The sequence below is a fragment of the Drosophila hydei genome, unplaced genomic scaffold (assembly GCF_003285905.1).
Source record: "Drosophila hydei strain 15085-1641.00,03,60 unplaced genomic scaffold, DhydRS2 tig00008124-arrow-arrow-pilon, whole genome shotgun sequence".
NCBI classification, from domain to species: domain Eukaryota; kingdom Metazoa; phylum Arthropoda; class Insecta; order Diptera; family Drosophilidae; genus Drosophila; species Drosophila hydei.
This window is the reverse complement of record NW_022045834.1, coordinates 1,583,201-1,602,037: the sequence shown is the minus strand read 5'-3', so window position 1 is coordinate 1,602,037 and position 18,837 is coordinate 1,583,201. Positions and strand designations below refer to the sequence as shown.

General features: G+C 35.6%; 2 protein-coding genes and 1 non-coding gene across 3 annotated transcripts; 2 read left to right on the top strand and 1 right to left on the bottom strand.

The window, feature by feature from the left end:
• Positions 1-275: 275 nt before the first annotated feature.
• Positions 276-1,074, top strand: LOC111600432. The gene has a single exon (XM_023316525.2). The coding sequence runs from the start codon at positions 361-363 to the stop codon at positions 997-999; it is 639 nt and encodes a 212-aa protein (XP_023172293.2). The 5' UTR covers positions 276-360; the 3' UTR covers positions 1,000-1,074.
• Positions 1,075-1,889: 815 nt separating this feature from the next.
• LOC111600427 (very long-chain-fatty-acid--CoA ligase bubblegum) lies at positions 1,890-11,119 on the bottom strand. Its single transcript, XM_023316513.2, has 6 exons — positions 11,083-11,119; positions 7,092-7,340; positions 5,621-5,966; positions 5,061-5,560; positions 2,739-3,330; positions 1,890-2,672 (listed from the first exon to the last, which is right to left on the bottom strand). The coding sequence occupies exons 2-6, from the start codon at positions 7,334-7,336 to the stop codon at positions 2,349-2,351; spliced, it is 2,007 nt and encodes a 668-aa protein (XP_023172281.1). The 5' UTR covers positions 7,337-7,340; positions 11,083-11,119; the 3' UTR covers positions 1,890-2,348.
• Positions 11,120-17,211: 6,092 nt separating this feature from the next.
• Positions 17,212-17,283, top strand: Trnaq-cug. Its single transcript has one exon. It is a non-coding gene; the product is annotated as a tRNA-Gln (tRNA).
• The last annotated feature ends 1,554 nt before the right edge of the window (positions 17,284-18,837 follow it).

The window sequence follows — 18,837 nt, the reverse complement described above, 5'->3', positions numbered from 1 at the left end:
TACACAGACGGTCAGTCTAAAGTCAACTGAATACATATAGATATATAATCATGGTTATTGAATAACGGATATTGTTACAATTATTAATCACTGCCGTTTGTCGCTCTTTGAGAAGATCAAGTCTGGCTCTTATCGAATATATATGGACGCTTGTGTATATGTGCCCGCTTCCAGACAAGCTTCCATTTTCCATTCCGGCGATAAGGTCGTGCAAAACAGCCTCAGAGTCGGAGTGAGTTATCGTGGTCACACAAAGAGCATTTGGGTTGCTTGACTTTCCCTTTCTCAGCTGTCGCTGTCGCTGTGGCTGAGCTTTAGTGCATCTCGAGGCGTGTACAAAACTGGAAGCTGTCGTGGAGGATGCTGTCATTGGTTTTGCTGCTTCTCCTTGGCCAGAGCCAGTCGCTGGCCATTACGAGCGGCCACTGTCAGAAGAATATTAGCGTTAAATACCAGGTGCCATTGACCAGAACACGCCTGGTCAACAATGCCAGCGAACAGTATATCGTGTACGAGGAGCGCATACGCTGGGATACGGTGCGTATGTGCTGTACCGGCTATCGGACGATTATCTTTGGCTTCTGTGAGCCGCTCTGCACGGAGCCTTGTCCGGCGCACAGCTACTGCGTGGAGCCGAACAAATGCCAATGCATGCGCGGCTACGAGTCATCGCATCATCCGAACAAACAGCATCAGCTGATCTGTCGGCCGATCTGTCAGGGCGGCTGTCCGGAGCACAGTCACTGTGTGGGCCACAATGAGTGCGAGTGTCGGCCCGGCTTCAAGGATGTCAGCAGCTGGTTCAGCATGACGCTCAGCTGTGTGCGCATTCAGTGCGGCCACGATCAGCGCTACGATCTGCAGCGTCGCGCCTGCATCAAAATCGAAATGAGCATGGAGGAGCTAATGCAGCGGGTGGCCGAACGTCTGGCCAAAGGCCTGGAGCAGAGTGAGGGAGAACCGACCACCGAGGAGACATTGGAGGAGAGCAGAGATTGACCTAGGCTTAAGATAAGTTCTAATGTGTATCTAAGCTAATCTATTTGTGGATGCAATAAATTGTGGAGAGTTTTAGGAAGACGAGGAATGTCTATGGGTGGGTAAAGGGTAACGGTGTAGAATGTGTGCCAAAAAGAGAGAGTGAGAAAGTGGGAAAGAGGGAGCGAGAAAAAGAGAGAGAGAGAGAGGGGTACAGCAGCTGATAAGTTCTATGTAATGTCTTGGAGTATTTTTCCTATGGTAATCAAGTCTTCTGCAGGAGAAATATGCCTTAGGGGAAAAAGAGAAGTTATATGGACAGTTCAGTCCTCTTATTAGGAAGCAGCTGGATAAGAGTAGGTGAACATGTAGAGATATGGAACTCAAGTGAATTACTTAAAAACTCATCTTCAGATTTAGCTGCTTTAAGAAGACATTTTGTCAAAGAGTTATTTGCTGAGAGTCCAGGTCTAGTCACAAGCTGAGCTCTGCTTTTGGTAGTTAGAGACTTAGGAATGTCAAGCGCACAACGAAGTGGATAAGTTCTATGAAGGAGAAAACTAGAAAATAAAATAGATTGTCGACTAAACTGATGTAGAAAGTGAAGAGCAATGACAGTTTATAAGTGAATTCCAAGCATATTTAAAGCAGGCTGAGAAGAAGACAGAAGCTAATAATGTATTATAACAAGATTGGTTAAAGAACTTTTAAGTTGGAATTTCCATAACAAATAATTCAAGCGAAAAAAAATGCATCTAAGACTAAGGATCAACACTTTTATTCAGTTTTTTTCGTCAGTGTCTGACTCTCCAAGTCACTTTGAAAAAGCATTTCCTATAGAACATGCTCTATAAATCTATATGCAAAAAGCTTGTATATTTTTTATTGTAATTCAAACAATAGGATCGTATAATTTCCTTAGCGCTTGTGTGTTTCAGTAAATAAAACAAATTAACATACAATTTCAAAGACTTATATGCTAAATATCTATATAGTTTGATGGAAAAGAATAGTCGTAAATCATTAACATCAACCAGATCATCATCGTTATCATCATTATTATCATCAACATTATTATCAACATCATTAACATCATTATCAACATCGCACTCATACAAATTGAGTAGCGGGTGGGTTACGATAGGATTTGTTATCTAAAAAATTTCCCTATACAAATAGTTTATATATATATATATTTGTTTGTATATGTATAAGCTGGCAATGGCTTGTGAGTCCGTTTAAATTCATTTCATATCATTTTTGTGTTAAAGCTCAAATTGCATAGCTCGCATAGTTTTAGAAACATTTTCATAAGGTTTTTTTATGTAGTTTTTGGATTTTTGGTTTCACAGCCAAACGCGGAATCGTTCTTAGGCATATAGGGTCTCGATCAGATCCGCGTACATTTTATTGACCACATTGCGCTTGACCTTCAGAGTGGGTCCCAACTCGCCGGTGGCTATCGAGAAGTCATGTGGCAATATGGCGAATTTCTGCACTTTCTGGGCATTCGAGATGGACTGTTTGTTGGCGCGCTTAATGCCATCCTCGATGGACTTCAACACCTTGGGACAAGGGCCGGCCTTCAGAATTTCGCTAAGGGTCTTGTACTCAACGCCCAGAGATTTCATCCACATAATCGATTCGTGTGTGAGCTCATCCATGGGCGCGCCCGACTCACGCTCCACCTCGGTCTGCAATTTCGAAACTTTGACTTTAGCAATGTGGTTAGATATAAATTCGATAATATCGAGACTTACCTTGATTGAAACGAGCACAGTTAAGTATTTGCGCTGCTCGCCCACCAGGAAGGCATTGGAAATGCCATCCAATTCCTTTTTGATAATATTCTCAATGTGAACGGGCGGTATATTCTCACCGCCAGCTGTGATGATCAGCTCCTTGGATCGACCCGTCAGCATCACGTAGCCCTTGTCATCGATAAAGCCCAGATCGCCGGTGTGCAGCCAGCAATCGTCGTCCAGGGACTCTTCGGTCTTCTCCTTGTTGAAAATGTAGCCCATGAACACGTGACGGCCGCGTATACACAGCTCGCCATGTCCATTCTCATCCTGATTGATTATCTTCGATTCACAGCCCGGCAACGTTTTGCCAATCGAGTTCAACAGGTGTGAGTCGGGCAGGCAGAGCGTGTGACAGCCACCGGATTCGGACATGCCAAACGCATCCAATATCTTCATGTCCAGACTAAGGAAGTATTTCTTGGTCTCCGGCGACATGGGCGCTGCAGCGGTCACCAAGCTGACCACACGATCAAAGCCCAGGGCAGCCTTCACCTTGGACAATATGAGCGACTTGGCAATCTTGTAGCGGAAGCCTCCGCTGCTCTTGCTGCAAAGAAAAAGAAACCAAAAAATTGTTTATAAAAGTTTTTTAATTGGAATTTTTGATTAGCTTGCAAAGTTGGGCTAATTACATGGGTCAAGGATAATGCTGGGGATGAAGTCTCCAGGGGGAAACTTTGTGAATGTGTGTGGAAAGCTAATGGGTTACTGCAGCAGCAGCAGCAGCAGCTAATGCACTTGGCGACAGTCCAACTTAATTGCCAAGTCACAAAAAAGGAAGTCTCAGAAAACTGCTTCTTAGCATGAAGAGGAGATGATAAGAGGAATTGCTGGTGGCACCTGATGAATTATTGATAGATGAGCAGGCGTAAACGTTGCTTTTGGTGGATATGTTTTCTGGCAAATTAAGAAGTTTCTGGTATTTGTTTCAATTTATAGTTAGCTTAGAAAGTGACCTTCTTATAGAAAAGGATTTTCTAAAAGAAAAAGAACTTTTATTGAATAAGAATTCATTGTTTAAGAGGAAAAGCTCCAATTAAAATGGGAATGCCCAGTTTCAGAAAGTCCTAGTAGAACATTAATAACAGTTACTTCTAGAAAAGAAATTGCTGCTAGAAGAGTAATTCCTTGTAGAAGAGGAATATGTAATACCTAAAAGTAAAGAAATATTTAATTGAAGAGAAAGTCCTAGTAGAACAGGAACACCTGTTGCTAGTAGAGAAGAGACTTTGATGCTAGAAGACGAGATGGTAGAAGTTTTACCTTCTGGTAGAAGAGGAGTTCCTAGTAGTACCGGAATGCTTGATAGAAGAGGAAGCTGATGAATTATTGTTATATGAGCAAAAGTGTAACTTCCTATAAGCAGAAGTATTTCTGGTAAATAGATCTCTAGTATTTTTTCATAATAATAGTAAGCACAGAAGCTGAAGTACTTATAGAAAAGGAATTCCTGAGAATTCAATGTGTAACAATAAAATAGGAGTTCCTATTTTGATAAAAACAAATAGGAATTCCTAGAGCAATAGTTAATAGTAGAGAAAATCCTAGTAGAGCAGGCATAGTTGGTAAAACAGGCATTCTTAGTAGTATAGGAATACTTGACAGAAGAGGAGTTGGAACGGGAATTTCTGAATTATAACATCTGGAGAAGATAATTTTTGGTAGAAGAATAATTCCAATAGCCATCAATATTTCCAATAAGGCTAGTCCATAAGACAAACACATATAAATTAAGATCATAAAAGCAATCTACAAGTAAATTTAGTCTGAAGAGGACAGGCCTAGGTTCAGTGGATCTTATGGCATATCAAAAAGAAATAACAAGACTTTTGCTCATCATTTGAGAGCAAAGTAAAAGCCGAGCTAAAATTGTCTACAGCAACCAGGCGAGCATGTTTTAAAGCTGCTAATCGCTGGCAAAGTCAGAGCATGTCACGTTATTTCGCAGACAAAGGACGTGCACGTATGCAGGTGGAGAGTTTCAGGCAACAGCTACAGCTACAGCTACAGCTTCAGTTGCTTCGTGTACAGCGTGGCGTATGAGTAATGTTGTGTTGGCTGTGATTTTGGCTGTTGCCTTTGGACGGACGCTGGCTGCTTGCATAATTTAACAAACGAACTGTGTAGAATGCCTGGCAGGGATTGCCAGCAGCTGAAGCACAGATGCGAGTCGAGTCTAGGCAGCAGCCACTTTAACTGTGCATTCATTTTGCATAATTTATGCGCACACAGGCGAAAAGTTGAAAGTGGGCAAGTTGGGAAAGTGGCAGAACTTACCCCTGATCCTCCATATAGTGTTTCAGCGAAATGCCCTTGGCCCAGGCGGCGAGCATTTTCTTAAAGCTACCACTGGAGCTGGCAACCGCAACCATGCGCTCCTGGAACTTCTCAAAGACACGCGGCACGCCAATAAAGCGCGTCGGACGTGCATCCTGCAGCGTCTTAACCAGCGTTCCCTTCAGCGCGTCCTTATCGGCAAACCAAATGCAACCGGCCATCGAGGCAACGGTGTAAATGTCGACAACCTGCGCCGCCACATGCGAGAGCGGCAGATAGGAGACCATACTCTCGCCACCATATACAATTTTCTCCAAGCCCTTGCCAATGCCGCGCGTATCGTATGAAATATTATCATGGGAGAGCATGACGCCCTTGGGCATGCCCACCGTGCCGGAGGTGTAGACCAAACAGCAGCACTCATTGATCGCAATGTTCTCCAGGCGACGCTTGTACTCCTCCTCCACGTCGGTCACAGTCATCGCCTCAATCTCTGACCACTAGAAGGACATGAATCAAATATGAATATCGAGTTATTTCAAATGATTGACCATCTTTACCCTGTAGTAGCCATCCTCCTTTTTCAAGTAGGGCGCATAGGGTTCCTGGATCTGGATGGCTGCCTTCAGATTGGGCAATTTGTCGCGTATCTCACGGATTTTATCCATCTGCTTGGCTTCATCCACGATGACAATCTGTGCACGCGAGTTCTCCAACACATGCTGCACGGCCTCCGCCGAGTTGGTTGTATAGATGCCAGCAATGATGCCCCTGGCATGAATGGCACCCATTGCCGAGTAGAACCATTCGGCACAGTTGAAGGCCAGCACGCCCACCGAATGATGTTCCTGCAGGCCGAGTTTAATGAACGCCTTCGCTGCCTGATGCACCTTCTGTTCGTATTGCCTGCGAAAATGGAATTAGAGTTGAGATTTTTCTTTTCAGCTAACTCAATTTGAGGCGTATCATTTTGAGTCTGAAGCGCGCTAATCGAAAGAAATTGCTTTCGAATAGAGATGAGCTGAATACGAGTAGAAGCACAAGAGTAAACAGTATAGTTCAGATATATATGAAAGCGAAACGAGCGGAGTAAAGGGTATCTCCTAGCCGGACATTTCCGAGCTTCCTTGCTAGTTTTACATTAAAATTATTTTCAAGTATCGCAGCAGATATCGTATGTGATTGATTAATGTACACGATATACGCAACCGTTAGTCTATATATTTGTAATCTCTTTATACAGTATCTCAAGAAGTATATATACATTTGCCTGGCCTCTTAAGAGTATTTGATATTATGAGTTTCTTCTTTGTTTTCACTTCATTAAAGACTTCGTATTTGCTCGTTCTTAGCGCTTAAGGGCTACAGATAAGTGTTCATTCAGGCCATGAATGATTCACCTGTATCGATCGTCATCAATATATTGATATATGTGTTTCTTTGACATTCCATTCAATTGTAATTGATCGACTTGAATCGTTTTGGATCATTCTTTTGCCGAAGACAAAGTCTAAATATATTATTTTAGAATTCTATTTTTCATTTCTATTTCTATTTCTTGTTATACATATTTATATATGTACAATATGTCAATACATAAGCAAATTTATATATATTATTCATTCACATCTTGCCAATTTGAGATAAACTTTGGTAACATCATGTAGATTCTAGTTGAATTGTATTAAATTCGTTGAGCTTGATTGAGTTCTTAAGTTGGTTTGGGTATTTTCTAGTCGCGTTAAATCGTATAAGCTCGAATCCGACTTAGCTTGATTAGCTTGATTCGCTTTGTGTTATATAGCGTAGTAGGTCGGGCTAAAAGGTCTTTCATACAAATTACTTTTTAGTTGTGTTTTTTAAACAGAGCTAAAATTTACTCACTGAATGAATCGTTTCATAAGCTCGTATTTTACTTTTTACTAAACTTCGATGTGATTTATAAGCTTGAGCTAGTCGACAACTAAAGTAACTAGTTCATATCTAGCTCATCTCTGTTTAAGGTCGTCAATTAACACTCGTTTAACTCACTTATAGGTAACTGTGGTGTAGCCATTTTTGCCGTTCTTGGTGCGCAGCGCTGGATAGTCGGGAAAATTGTTGACGGCGCGCTTCAGTAGGCCGGGTATCGAGATGGGCTCCTCGGCGCCGAGGCCCTCCTTGCTCATGCGTATCTTGACGGCCTCCTCGGGATCGGTGGTGCGATAGACCTCCGATTGCCGCAGGCGGTTGGGGCCTGGGCGATTGAAAAGTGCTTCGTTCGGGTTCGCGGCCATTTGACTGTAATCGAATTGAAGAAGTTATTAGTTTAAATAGAAGCGGATTTCAATTTTTACATGTTCAGGGCTGGTTTAAATATTTTAGTTTTTTTTTTTGGGTACATGATTTCCTGGTAGCGATAAGCAGTCAAGCACTAGGGTCAAGGCTAAAGCTTTCGTGTTTCGACTCTTATCACAATGCTGGAATTATGACCTAACACCTGATTAGAGGCGGCATGGGGTACTCATATAACTGCTTATTATAAATACGTATAGATCTGAATTTATGACCAGAGTCAGAGAAATGGCTAAGAGCGTGCGGATTAGAACGGTAAAAACAACTAAATAAAAAGTGCCGAATCAGAGTATTATATATTACGTATAATTCAAGAATTATTTATGGCTTCGAATTTATGAGTGGTTGGAGTTGGAGGTGGATTGTCTTTTATAGTATAGCTAAAAGCTCTACTTTACAGAATGGAGGTATGTATACATAGAAGTATAGAATATTGTACCCAAAGTTATAGCTTCAAGAACAGAGAAATGTCGCATAAAATTAAAATGAGCTTCTTTAGAAGATTAACAACAAATGTTAAGGATATTCGCATATTCGATATTGGATTTTATATACCAAATTTCATAGTTCTAACTTTTATAATCTTCGAGATATACAAAATCTTTTTGAACAGTATATAAATAATACCAAAAGAGTAAAAAAAAACACAAATTTGGTCCGTAAAATAAGCATCTATATCTGACTGTATATCACACTTCAAACTGTAGTTTTTAAATCTATAGAGATAAGAATTGAATAGGGAAAGCATCATATAAACTAAATATATTATATAAACAATATAAACTAAACATTAGGTAAATAAAAGTGAAAAAAAAACAACTAAAATATCTTTATAATTGCTTTATATTTCCTGCAATGCCTAGTATACATATTATATCATATCATATCGTTCTACCTGCCATTAGTTAAGTAAGTATTAAGTTTTCTCTTTCAGTCTTATCATCTGATATGATAAAGCCGCAATATTTCTACAAAAGTCTGAGCTTACGACTAGTTAACATTCGATTTTATAAGTATTTCTCTTTCTTTTTTGTTTTTGGGTGCAAAGGGCTACGACTTGGCATGTTTAGCTATCAATATCTATCTATGTATACGCATGTCGCTGAAGAATGTTCATAATTCTTGCTGCTTTTTGTTTTTTATTAATCAATAAACGGACAAAAAGTTTGATAAGAAAAAGCAACAGAAAGCATAGAAAAAAACTAAAAGAAACAACAAATAATTTTTTTGTTAGTTAAGAATGAAAAGAATATAAAGTACAACAACACAAATCATAATAAATATTACTAAACAAGTCCAAAGTTTTGTTGAAAAACTTTTTTTTAATTTTTCCCTGTTGCCTGGTTACTTAGCAAGTTGAATTTACCTCAATGATTAACGCTGATTGATGGATGGATGAAGGCTTCCCTGTCACGAACAATACCCCCACCCCAACGCAAATACTATGTAATTAAAAAAATTATTGAATGATTGACAGTTGCTTAATGCAATAGCAAATCTTTTGAGGTTCACTTTTGTGCGAAGAAATTATAATAAAAAGGTTTTTTCTTGGTGAATATTTGAGATATTTAATGGTTAATGGTACAATATAGATATTAGACATATGTAGGTATAAAATTGAAAAAAGTTGGAAGTTGATATACATTCCTATTTTCTGAAACTCCAATTATGACTTCTAAGTATTTTGTTGTTATAAATTAATTTCAGCTAGATTTTATATATTGTTTATAACATGATTATAGACCTTATTCATATGACATGATATTATATAATGTTTAGGATAAGTTAGATAATGTTTTAGATTTTAAATACTGAAACGCTTTTCTCCTAGTAATATGATTATCATAAAATATATTTAATGAAAGAAATATGAATTTTATCAACTATGCCTAACACGTTTATCAGAAAATATTTATTAGTTATATTACATATGTATTAATCTATAAATACCAAAATCATTTACATAATTCTTACAATTTTACCCATTTAATACCAGGTATACCCATTTGAGAATTATGTAAATTGACAAAATTAATATTCTATAATATTTATAGCAATTTTTCTGTGAAAATGTAGTTTACTTCACTAATAGTTGTGCGTCTAACAATAGTTATATGACCTTTGGAAATTTCCCAATCATCATTAAGGCATCAAAATAAATTGAACTGTTTAATCAAAAAGTAAATCATTATAGAAAATCATTGTAGGAAATCCAATCATAATTGGACATGTGTAATTGAAATTATTAATTACAATTGGTAGCAAAGTCTACAAGTTGTAGTTTTTTTTAAGTGATAAGAACAAAGTTTACAGTTAGTATTTTGATAATATTTACTGAGCGTTCATTTAAAAAAATAGTGAATTATTCTGGGAATGTATAGTAAAAACTCGCTAAATAAGATGCTAAGATGACAAAGCTGATAAACAATTTAAATAAATCTAAACATATTTTGTAAATTGAATTTGTAAATTAAAAATATATAGGCAAATATTAAAAAAAAAAAAATATTATAAATTAATAAGTAAAATTTATTTTTTTAAAATATTGCCAAAATATATTTATTATATAAATATATAAGAAGTTTTAAATTACGTTAATTAGACAATTTACTGAAGTTTTTTAGGAAATTTTTAAGTTTTATATAACGAGCATGCACTGTACAATAAAATTTTGGTATATTCTAATTGGAATACGTATATGCACATATATATATATATTTTCTTTAAATATGTTGCTGATATATGCGTAGAACTAGAAAAACGTTTGCCAGTTGAGGAAATATTACTTCATAAAATAATATATGTATGTACATATGTTTTTTATTTATGTGTTTGTGTTTATGTGGATGTATGTTTGTCTCAATAGAATTTGCGTAGTATTATGGAAACTATGCGAGCGAAATAGGCATTGGTAGAAACCGGCTTTGCCGTTGATAAGAATTAGTTGTCTAGACATTTGGCAGTCGTACGATCCCAGCAAGCAATAGCTGAAATAAATGTGTGGCTGTGTATGGGTGCATGAGCGTTGTCAGCAGTGTAAATTGCAGAGAGCAACTGTGTAATATATAAATAAATATATATATCAAAGAGCTGACAGGGCGACCTAAGAAGCTGCGTATGAAAACAAAACAGATAATTGAGAGTTCTAAAAATATTCGCCTACAGTATGAGCATGTGTGCGTGCATGTGTCCGTGTCCACGTGTGTGTGTTGTTATTTTCGAAACAGTTGGTAGTAAAAGAGAATGCCATGTCACATATAACTGAAGAAATGCGGTTTTCTTGCATCTTTTTCGAAAGCGGAATGAGCATAAAAGCAACAGATGTGCCAAATGCGAGAGATTGTTTTAAAAAGCGATCAAAGCAAAAGAAGACAAAATAGAAGACAAGCGAAAGCTAGAGACAGAGTACCAGCAAGAGCAAGCGGTAGAGAGCGAGAGGTGGAGAGATAGAGAGTGGGGCAACCGACAACTGTCAGTTAAAGGGTGACAATGAACTCGCGAGGACAGTGCACTGACCCACAGAGACACAATGTACTGGCCGGTCGAACTGGGAAATGAGCCAATGCGAAAAAAACACTGCCGGCAAGCGTGTGAAATGCGGCAAAAAACACGTGTTTACAAAAAGGGGGCGTGGACGCGGGCAGTTTGTATTTATTTTAAATATTATTAACTTTGCCCAAAAACTTACATAATTTATATATATTTATATGGTTTTTTTTTATAATTTATTTTGGTTATTCAGCACGACACAAAATATGTTTTTTGCGTAATTTGAATTTGGTTTTTCTTAATATTTTGTTGGATATCTTTTCACTTGAAGCACGAGCCAAGTAAAAACGACCGCACGCAGCGAAGCCAAAGCGTAAACTGAAAGCAGAACAGGATCGGTTGCTATAGAAATCGTTTGGATCGTCGCTGCTGGCGTTGCTGGCGCTGCCGCTTTCGACGCGACGTCGCTGTCGATAAGTCTTCAAAGCGGTTTAAAGCAACACGACTTATACCAGCTACCTGCTCGCTGTGCTCTTATCAGTTGGGGAGGCGCCCACATTGCGCATTCGCTCGCACGCTGATTAGACATGGAAATCGAATTCGAAACGGGACTTACGTTGAGTTCGAAATCTGTTTGATCTTTGGGTACAAAATCATGCAATGTAACAACAACAACAACACCAGCAACTGTAACAAATAGTTGTTGCTTATCAGTTAGCTGACTCTCTGTATGCGTTAGCACCCTTATTGGATGCACTTTTGTACTTGAATCGTTTTCTTTTGTGTAATTGTTTCTTATTGTTTATTGTATTTTACATAATGGTTCTTCTATACTGGTTCATTTTTCATTTAATCTCATTGGGTTAAGGGTCATACTGAAGATTTAGCCATTGTATTGTCAAATTTATTGCACTTATCTCCATTCTATTTCTGAATTGCGTAGGGTATATTGGTTTTTTTTTTGAAATTTTCCACTATCTTATATATATATATATATATATATATATATATATATATGTATATCACTCTTGAATTATTGTTTTTTAGTTCAATTCATAGATTTCTTCTTGCTTTTTATTTATAGAATTCGGGATCTTGTTTCTATATTAAATACTTGGCTTATGAATTCAAGTTCTTTTTAATATTTACATAAGTTTTGGGCAGAGATTATTGTTTTGTTTTCATAAGTTTTTATGTCAAGATCTTGTACTTGTATTTTCTAAGAATTCGCGTTCGAATTTTTAATTTTTACTTCGAACTGCTAAGTCTCATTGGAATGGCTAGGATTCCAACTCGACTTCTTTTTTTCTGTTATAAGTTTGAATTCTAGTACTGCAATTCTAATTGGAATACATTTTTCGAAATCGAAATCTGGACCTTGATTCGAATTACAAGAAGCTCGACTTGTTGCCTCTAACTTCTTATTTGAACATTTAATATTCCAGTTGGAATTCCTGTATAATATTTGAATGTCTTCGCTTCGAAATTGAATTGTTTGTTGTATCTAATTAAAATGCGGAAATTTGTTGGCTTTTGTGTTAACTTATTATTTATTTACATTTATTTAATATAGATTATTTTTAAAATTAGTTTATAATATATATTTGGCATTCTATTGTGCTTTGCTGAGGAATCAAATACTATTTATAATGACTTGAATAATATATGTATAGACAAAAATATGGGTTCTTTATTTATATACATTTTTTTTATAAATTTACTTTTTCTGTGCAGAAGAATTTGAAATTCTATTTTCTTTAAAGGCACAAAAATTTTCCATTAAATTTTTGGTAATCAAAAATGGGATAGAGATTCCATGATTCAAAAGATCTAAGCCACATTGAAAGTTTAGGCCCATTCTAAGGAAGCAATAGATAAAATTGGCAAATCTTCCATAAGAATTAACAACACAGCTGTTTTTTATTTAAAATAAAACGCAATTTGTATTCTGAGCAAATGAGTAAAACTAGAAAGTGAGAAAAACACGCTCTATATATATTTATAATATATATATATAATGTGCGAGTTCCGATTAGACTAAGCTAGGCACGGCACAAGACTAAGTAATGCTTCTTGATTAAATAGTTAATAATAATTATATTTTATTCTACTCATTTTATTTTATTTATAATCTTGAGTCATGAACTTCAGTTGGCAATTGTTAATAAGATTTCCTAATATTAAATTAAATATTTTTTCTTTTTAATTTCAATTGGCCCATTTGTTTATAAATAAGTCGAAACTGATAAAACCCCAAGTATTCCGCCATAAATAAAGTCGGCTAAAAATAAATCCTAAGATAATAACCTGGCTTATCTGGTTCAAAAGTCAAACACCTGTTGCATTAATCTGGCAACAATTTGAATAACTCCCATGAATCATTATCGAATCAAATTTCAAATGAATAAGGAATTTACATTTTTTATCACAAGACGGAAAAATATAGAAAAAATAACTAAGATACGTGCTGATTTCTAAGTATATATAGTCTATATATATGTGTGTCTGAAAATTTCATGAAATACCAAAAACATTTTTGACTGTTGCCAATTGTTGAGTTGGCGTCTTATCAAAAATTAGCTACGTTTTATGACCTGATAAACATGTTCAGTAGTTGAACTGCACTTATAATACACATACTTATGTATATATATATATATATATATATATATATAAATACCTTAAAATTTATGCCTGAGCCTGGGCACACTTCCGTCGTTTGGCCATCTTATCAGGCAAATCAACCTGCCGTAAAAGGCCAAAGGTTCAAACCCGCAAGATACCACTACTGATTCACGGCTGGGAATCGCATGCAACTGCCCCTGGCGCACTACAATCGATAAGATTACATATATATACATCTATATAGCTAATATAAATCATATGGCTGATATCCATGATCATCTCTCGCAGAGATTTGCTTTTGATACGAATTAGTTTAATAGAAACAGATTTCATTTGCATACACATATTATATAAAAGCACTTATATATATTTCTTTCGCTGACATAATATGCATTAATTTCTAAGTATTTAATTTGTAGCTTTCTTAGCTCTTATCAGTGCGCAAACACGAGTGTTCCATGCCGAAAACCAGATTAGATGCGATTTTTGTCTATACGACAAACAAGTTTTGACTCAGTTCGCGCGCCTCATGGGCTCTACCTGAAGTCGGCCACCATATGTTACTTAATTGTAGTTGTTTTTTTGCAAATACCAGGTAATTCTCTTAAAGATAACTTTAATTCCCAATAATCAGCTCATGATGACAATAAAATAGAAAGTTCCTAGACTAACTCAAGTGGATTCCAATTAGAATCTCGTACGACGTTGAAGATATTTTAAGTTTGATTAAAAGTTTATTTTATTTTTTTTTAAGTAGAGTATATTTTCCTACTAAATAACAAAAATATATATAAAGTAGCATATATATATTTTGGTTTATTTGCAAGAAATTGCCAAACAAAAGTAATTTATTACTTTGAAAATTATTTTAAGATATCAAGCCAAAAAGGAAACGTTATTTATTTTTAATTAAAAGCAGAATACGTCAAGAGCCTAGAAAAATACATTTAATAAAAATAAAAGCTTCAATTAAGAATTAATTAAGGTCATGTAAGCATTTAATAAATTAATAGAAAATAATCGAAAAATGTAAATAAAAATAAAATTTTGAACTCTTTTATCAAAAATCTTTCAGTTGAAATATGAATTGTATTCATTTTGTATATACGCATTAGCAATTAAATAAATATCAAATATATAATAATAAATAAATAATATAAAACATATATATCAATATGTAAATAAATGTATATATATATTATTATTAAATATATTATGAAAAATATTTTTATATAACTTTAATTGATAGTTTTTATTTATATAATGTTTTATTTTATTTTTATACAAACTTATTGCATATAAAAATATTTGTAGAGAATTAAACTTGGGCGTGTACAAACATTTTTCCAACAGACTGTAAAAGCTTACCAAGAAGCTTGCAGCTTTTATCAAAGACTACAACCAGGCAAAAGCTTAGTTGCGTGAAAGCTTTTGCTAAGTTCATGACAAATTAAACTTAATAACAGTTACGTCTATATACACATATATATATATATATATATATATATATACATATATACATAAATGTATATAGATTTATAAATTGACGACTTACACTGACATACATAAGTACATGCACATCTCCTGGGCTATCAATTTACCAATTGCTGGTTAACATTTTAGCCACGCTGAACGAATGCAGGCAGACAGTTGCCCTATAAACTGCAAACTACAAGCAACTGCAGTGACAGTCATCATTTATATGTTTGTGGCTTAAGTGCGTTTTATATGACAGTTGGACGTCCTGTCAATAGGACGAAATGAATACTGATTCGAACTACTATTTTGAACTCGATTCCGATTCAGATTCCGATTCCGATTGCGTTGTCATGTTAATGAGATTGTCGTCAGCGGCATCAAATTACGCGTCACAAAGTTGTCTGTTCATAACGCCCAGGATACGCCCTCACACACACACACACGCACACGCACACTAAGCACATGCAAATGATGTGCTGATGTGTCGCAAGGACTAAAAGCGAAAGACTTAAAAATAAACGCGAAAATCGTTTAAGCACAGGTTAGAGCAGGTTCATGATGCTTAAAATGGGCAGCCCGTGGGCTGGGGGCGTGGCGCAAAGGGGCAAATTACAGGACAACAGCATTCTGCTGGGATAACAAGTCTTTGGCTAATTAACACACACACACGCACACACACATTGATGCAGAGAAATTGAGCCAGACAATGAACCGTTTTGTACTGCAGATAATTGTTCTGCCACGCCCACTCTCTAGCAAGCAGCCAGCCAGCAAGGATAACAAAAGGAGTTAAGTGTAAAGTTGAACTGTTTAGAATTGACCATAAAAAGATCACACTTGACGGCCCTTACGAATGTGGCATTTATTATGCGATTTCTATGATTGCACTCGATATTATCCTCAGCTCAAATTGTGTTTGAAAAGCTTGTGCTTAATTGTAAATCGAATGGGGATGAGAGAGAGAGGATGTGATGTGTTGTGGCCACGAGAGATCAATTTACATAGAAAGCTATAGAGAGAGGGAGCGGAAGATGCAGGTGAAGTAAAAAGCGAGAGAGACAGAAAGAGATATATATAAATAGAGGTTAGGAGAGGGAAAGAAAGGGAGAAAAGAGAGCGTGAAAGAGAGCTGAAGAAAGAAAGCTACATAAAAAAATAGAGAGAGAGCAAAAGAGAGAGAGAGAGAGAGAGAGAGAGAGACAGAAAAATAAAGAGTGACATAGAAAAAAAGAAACAAACATATATACAGAGAGAAATTAAGAGAGACAATGGGAAGAAAGGGGATGAGAGTCTAAGTGAGACAGATTAAATACAAAATCCAATTTAATTTAGAAATATTTTAAATATAATAGCATATAATTTAAAAAATTATTTATTTATTATATTGCATTAAAATTATTTTCTATATAATTTATAATTCATATTTGTTTATATATATGTTTAAATATCTAATATTGTATTGTATTTGTTAGTTTAAAATATTCTAACTCATTAACTTTTTAATTTGATTTATTTTATTTAATCGAAATACTAATGTTTTACTAGATTATCTTATATATTCATTTCATATACATATATAGTTATAAAACAATTTATTTTTATTTGATTAGCATGAGAAATAGTATTTTCACAAATAAAAGTAATGCAAAATAAAGTAATGAACATTATTGTATACTGCACAATATAATAATTGTGTTAAAATAGATATATTTTAATCAACTGCCATTTTTAAATGTTTCTATATATACATAAATTTATATTTTGTGTATTATATATAATTTAATTAATTAATTTATTGCTACTATTTTTATTATCAAATAAATAAACTAATTGAAATTTATATATTGCATAAATATTTATTATAAAATATATTTCGTGTGTCAAACGCTCGCCAAACAATTTATCTTTTCAGTATATATTTAAAATGAAAATAACACTTAATATGGAATTTCTCAACAAAAAGTATATAAATATATATATATGTTAAATACGTTTGCTCATCAAATTTTATGCTGACCGCCGCGAAATAAATTCCGAAACACACGCGCGCAGCTATACACACCCACACACGCACGACGCTCTTAAAAATACATTATCAAATCTATAAATAGCCACTGTGGAACACACATTCACCCGAAGTGATTTCTCACACTCACAATGAAGGGCCATACGACGTGTATCTGAGAGAGATACAAATACTTCAATTTTGCTGCCATCTTCAACCGGTTCTATGGTGTAATGGTTAGCACTTTGGACTCTGAATCCAGCGATCCGAGTTCAAATCTCGGTAGAACCTAATTGGCAAATTCATTTTTTCTTTCTTTTTTATTTACTTTTTAAAAAGAGTTTTATGATTTTGGCTGTGCCAAAAGAATTAGTGGACTCATAAATTGAGCGCAGCTCATCGTGCAGCAGGCATTGAGAGTGGCTTTTGTTTTAGTGCCAGCCTTTGGCAGCCTTGCATTTATCTTGGCAATTTGCAATACTTGCTGGAAATTTCTATTGCTATTTCTATTTTAGCTACAGTTGCATTTGCATGTGTTGTGAGTTGGCTTTAACTGCGGCAAATAGTTTGTTGGCTCTAATAAAATGCTATTGGCCATAAAAGCAAGAAACGGAATGAAAGCCAAATCCCAGCAGCAAGAAATGCCGGAAAAGAGAGAGATTGAGAGTGAGAGAGCGCGCACGAGGCAGATAAAGAGCGCAACGAGAGAGATAAATGAATGACAGAGCCAATTTGACTGTGGCATTTGCCGCAACAATGTGTTTGATTAATTTGTGAGGCAAGAGGTTATGGCTTAAGTAAAAGTATCTTAAAGATACAAGCGTGCAGTGCAACAGGTTGATTAGAAGCTGTTTGTTGATTGAAAGTTTGTGTAATTATATTTACTTAACTAAGTTTAACCTTTCTTAATCAACTTTCTATAAAGTACTTAAAAAAGTATCTTATGGATACAATTTACATGTAAATAACACTCAGCTGCCTAGCTGAGCACTTTAATCTTTGACTCCAAGCTCTTACAAAATAAAGAAAGGGTAGCTTAATATATATTAGATTAGAGTGCAGCCTATGTTCAACAGTTAAAAAAAGTATCTTTCAGAACTATTATAGGTGTAACTAAGGTCAAGGTTTGCTTGAGCTTAAAGTAGACCGAAATAATGTTACCTTTAAGTTGATGTAACTAAATAAAGTCTTAGATTTGTGCTTTAAAGTTCAACCCTTTCTATAGCCAAGCATAGACTAAACTCAATTGCCAGCTTTTGCTCTTTCAGCTTTAGCTGCAAGAGTTCAAATGCCATAATGCGCAATAGCTGCCCACAATTGAGGCTAATAATAGATACGAGAAAAATGCGTCGTCTATAGTGGGGCAACATAATCAATAATCGATAATTGACAAATTAGGCAACATTTGCGTAGATAACTGGCAAACGCTTGACTTTAATTTCATGCCACAAAGTGTCGCAATGTCAAAGCTAATTAATTGGATTTGCAAACGCACAACCGAGACCGAAACCAAAACCGAAACTGAAACCGAAACTGAAAATAGTTGACTGCAGCTGCTGGCCAATTGACCAGCATGCCTCAGCTTGACTCTGTCTCTTTTGGTCTCTCGGTCTCTCAATCTCTCAGTTCACTTGTTAAATTTCAATAATTTAGCACACGAATCTGTCCAGACAGAAGCTGTCAACGATAAGCCGAGACGACCAACCGACAGACGACCAGACACCAAACACCAAACACTTTCCACTTCTTGGCTAACCCTTAAACACTTGCTGGAGTGCCATAGCAAGTTAGAGTATATGCACTTGATCATTGCGTTGAGGATATTCATCAATTAGAAACATTCCA

What these genes read in the sequence shown, in the direction of transcription:
- LOC111600432 (XM_023316525.2), top strand. Translation starts at nt 361, where the DNA reads ATGCTGTCATTGGTTTTGCTGCTTCTCCTTGGCCAGAGCCAGTCGCTG.
- LOC111600427 (XM_023316513.2), bottom strand. Translation starts at nt 7,336, where the DNA reads ATGGCCGCGAACCCGAACGAAGCACTTTTCAATCGCCCAGGCCCCAAC. An exon ending in AGGAGGATGGCTACTACAGG is followed by an intron (nt 5,561 to 5,620) that starts GTAAAGATGGTC and finishes ATGTCCTTCTAG; the next exon opens with TGGTCAGAGATTGAGGCGAT. An exon ending in CTGTGCTCGTTTCAATCAAG is followed by an intron (nt 2,673 to 2,738) that starts GTAAGTCTCGAT and finishes TCGAAATTGCAG; the next exon opens with ACCGAGGTGGAGCGTGAGTC.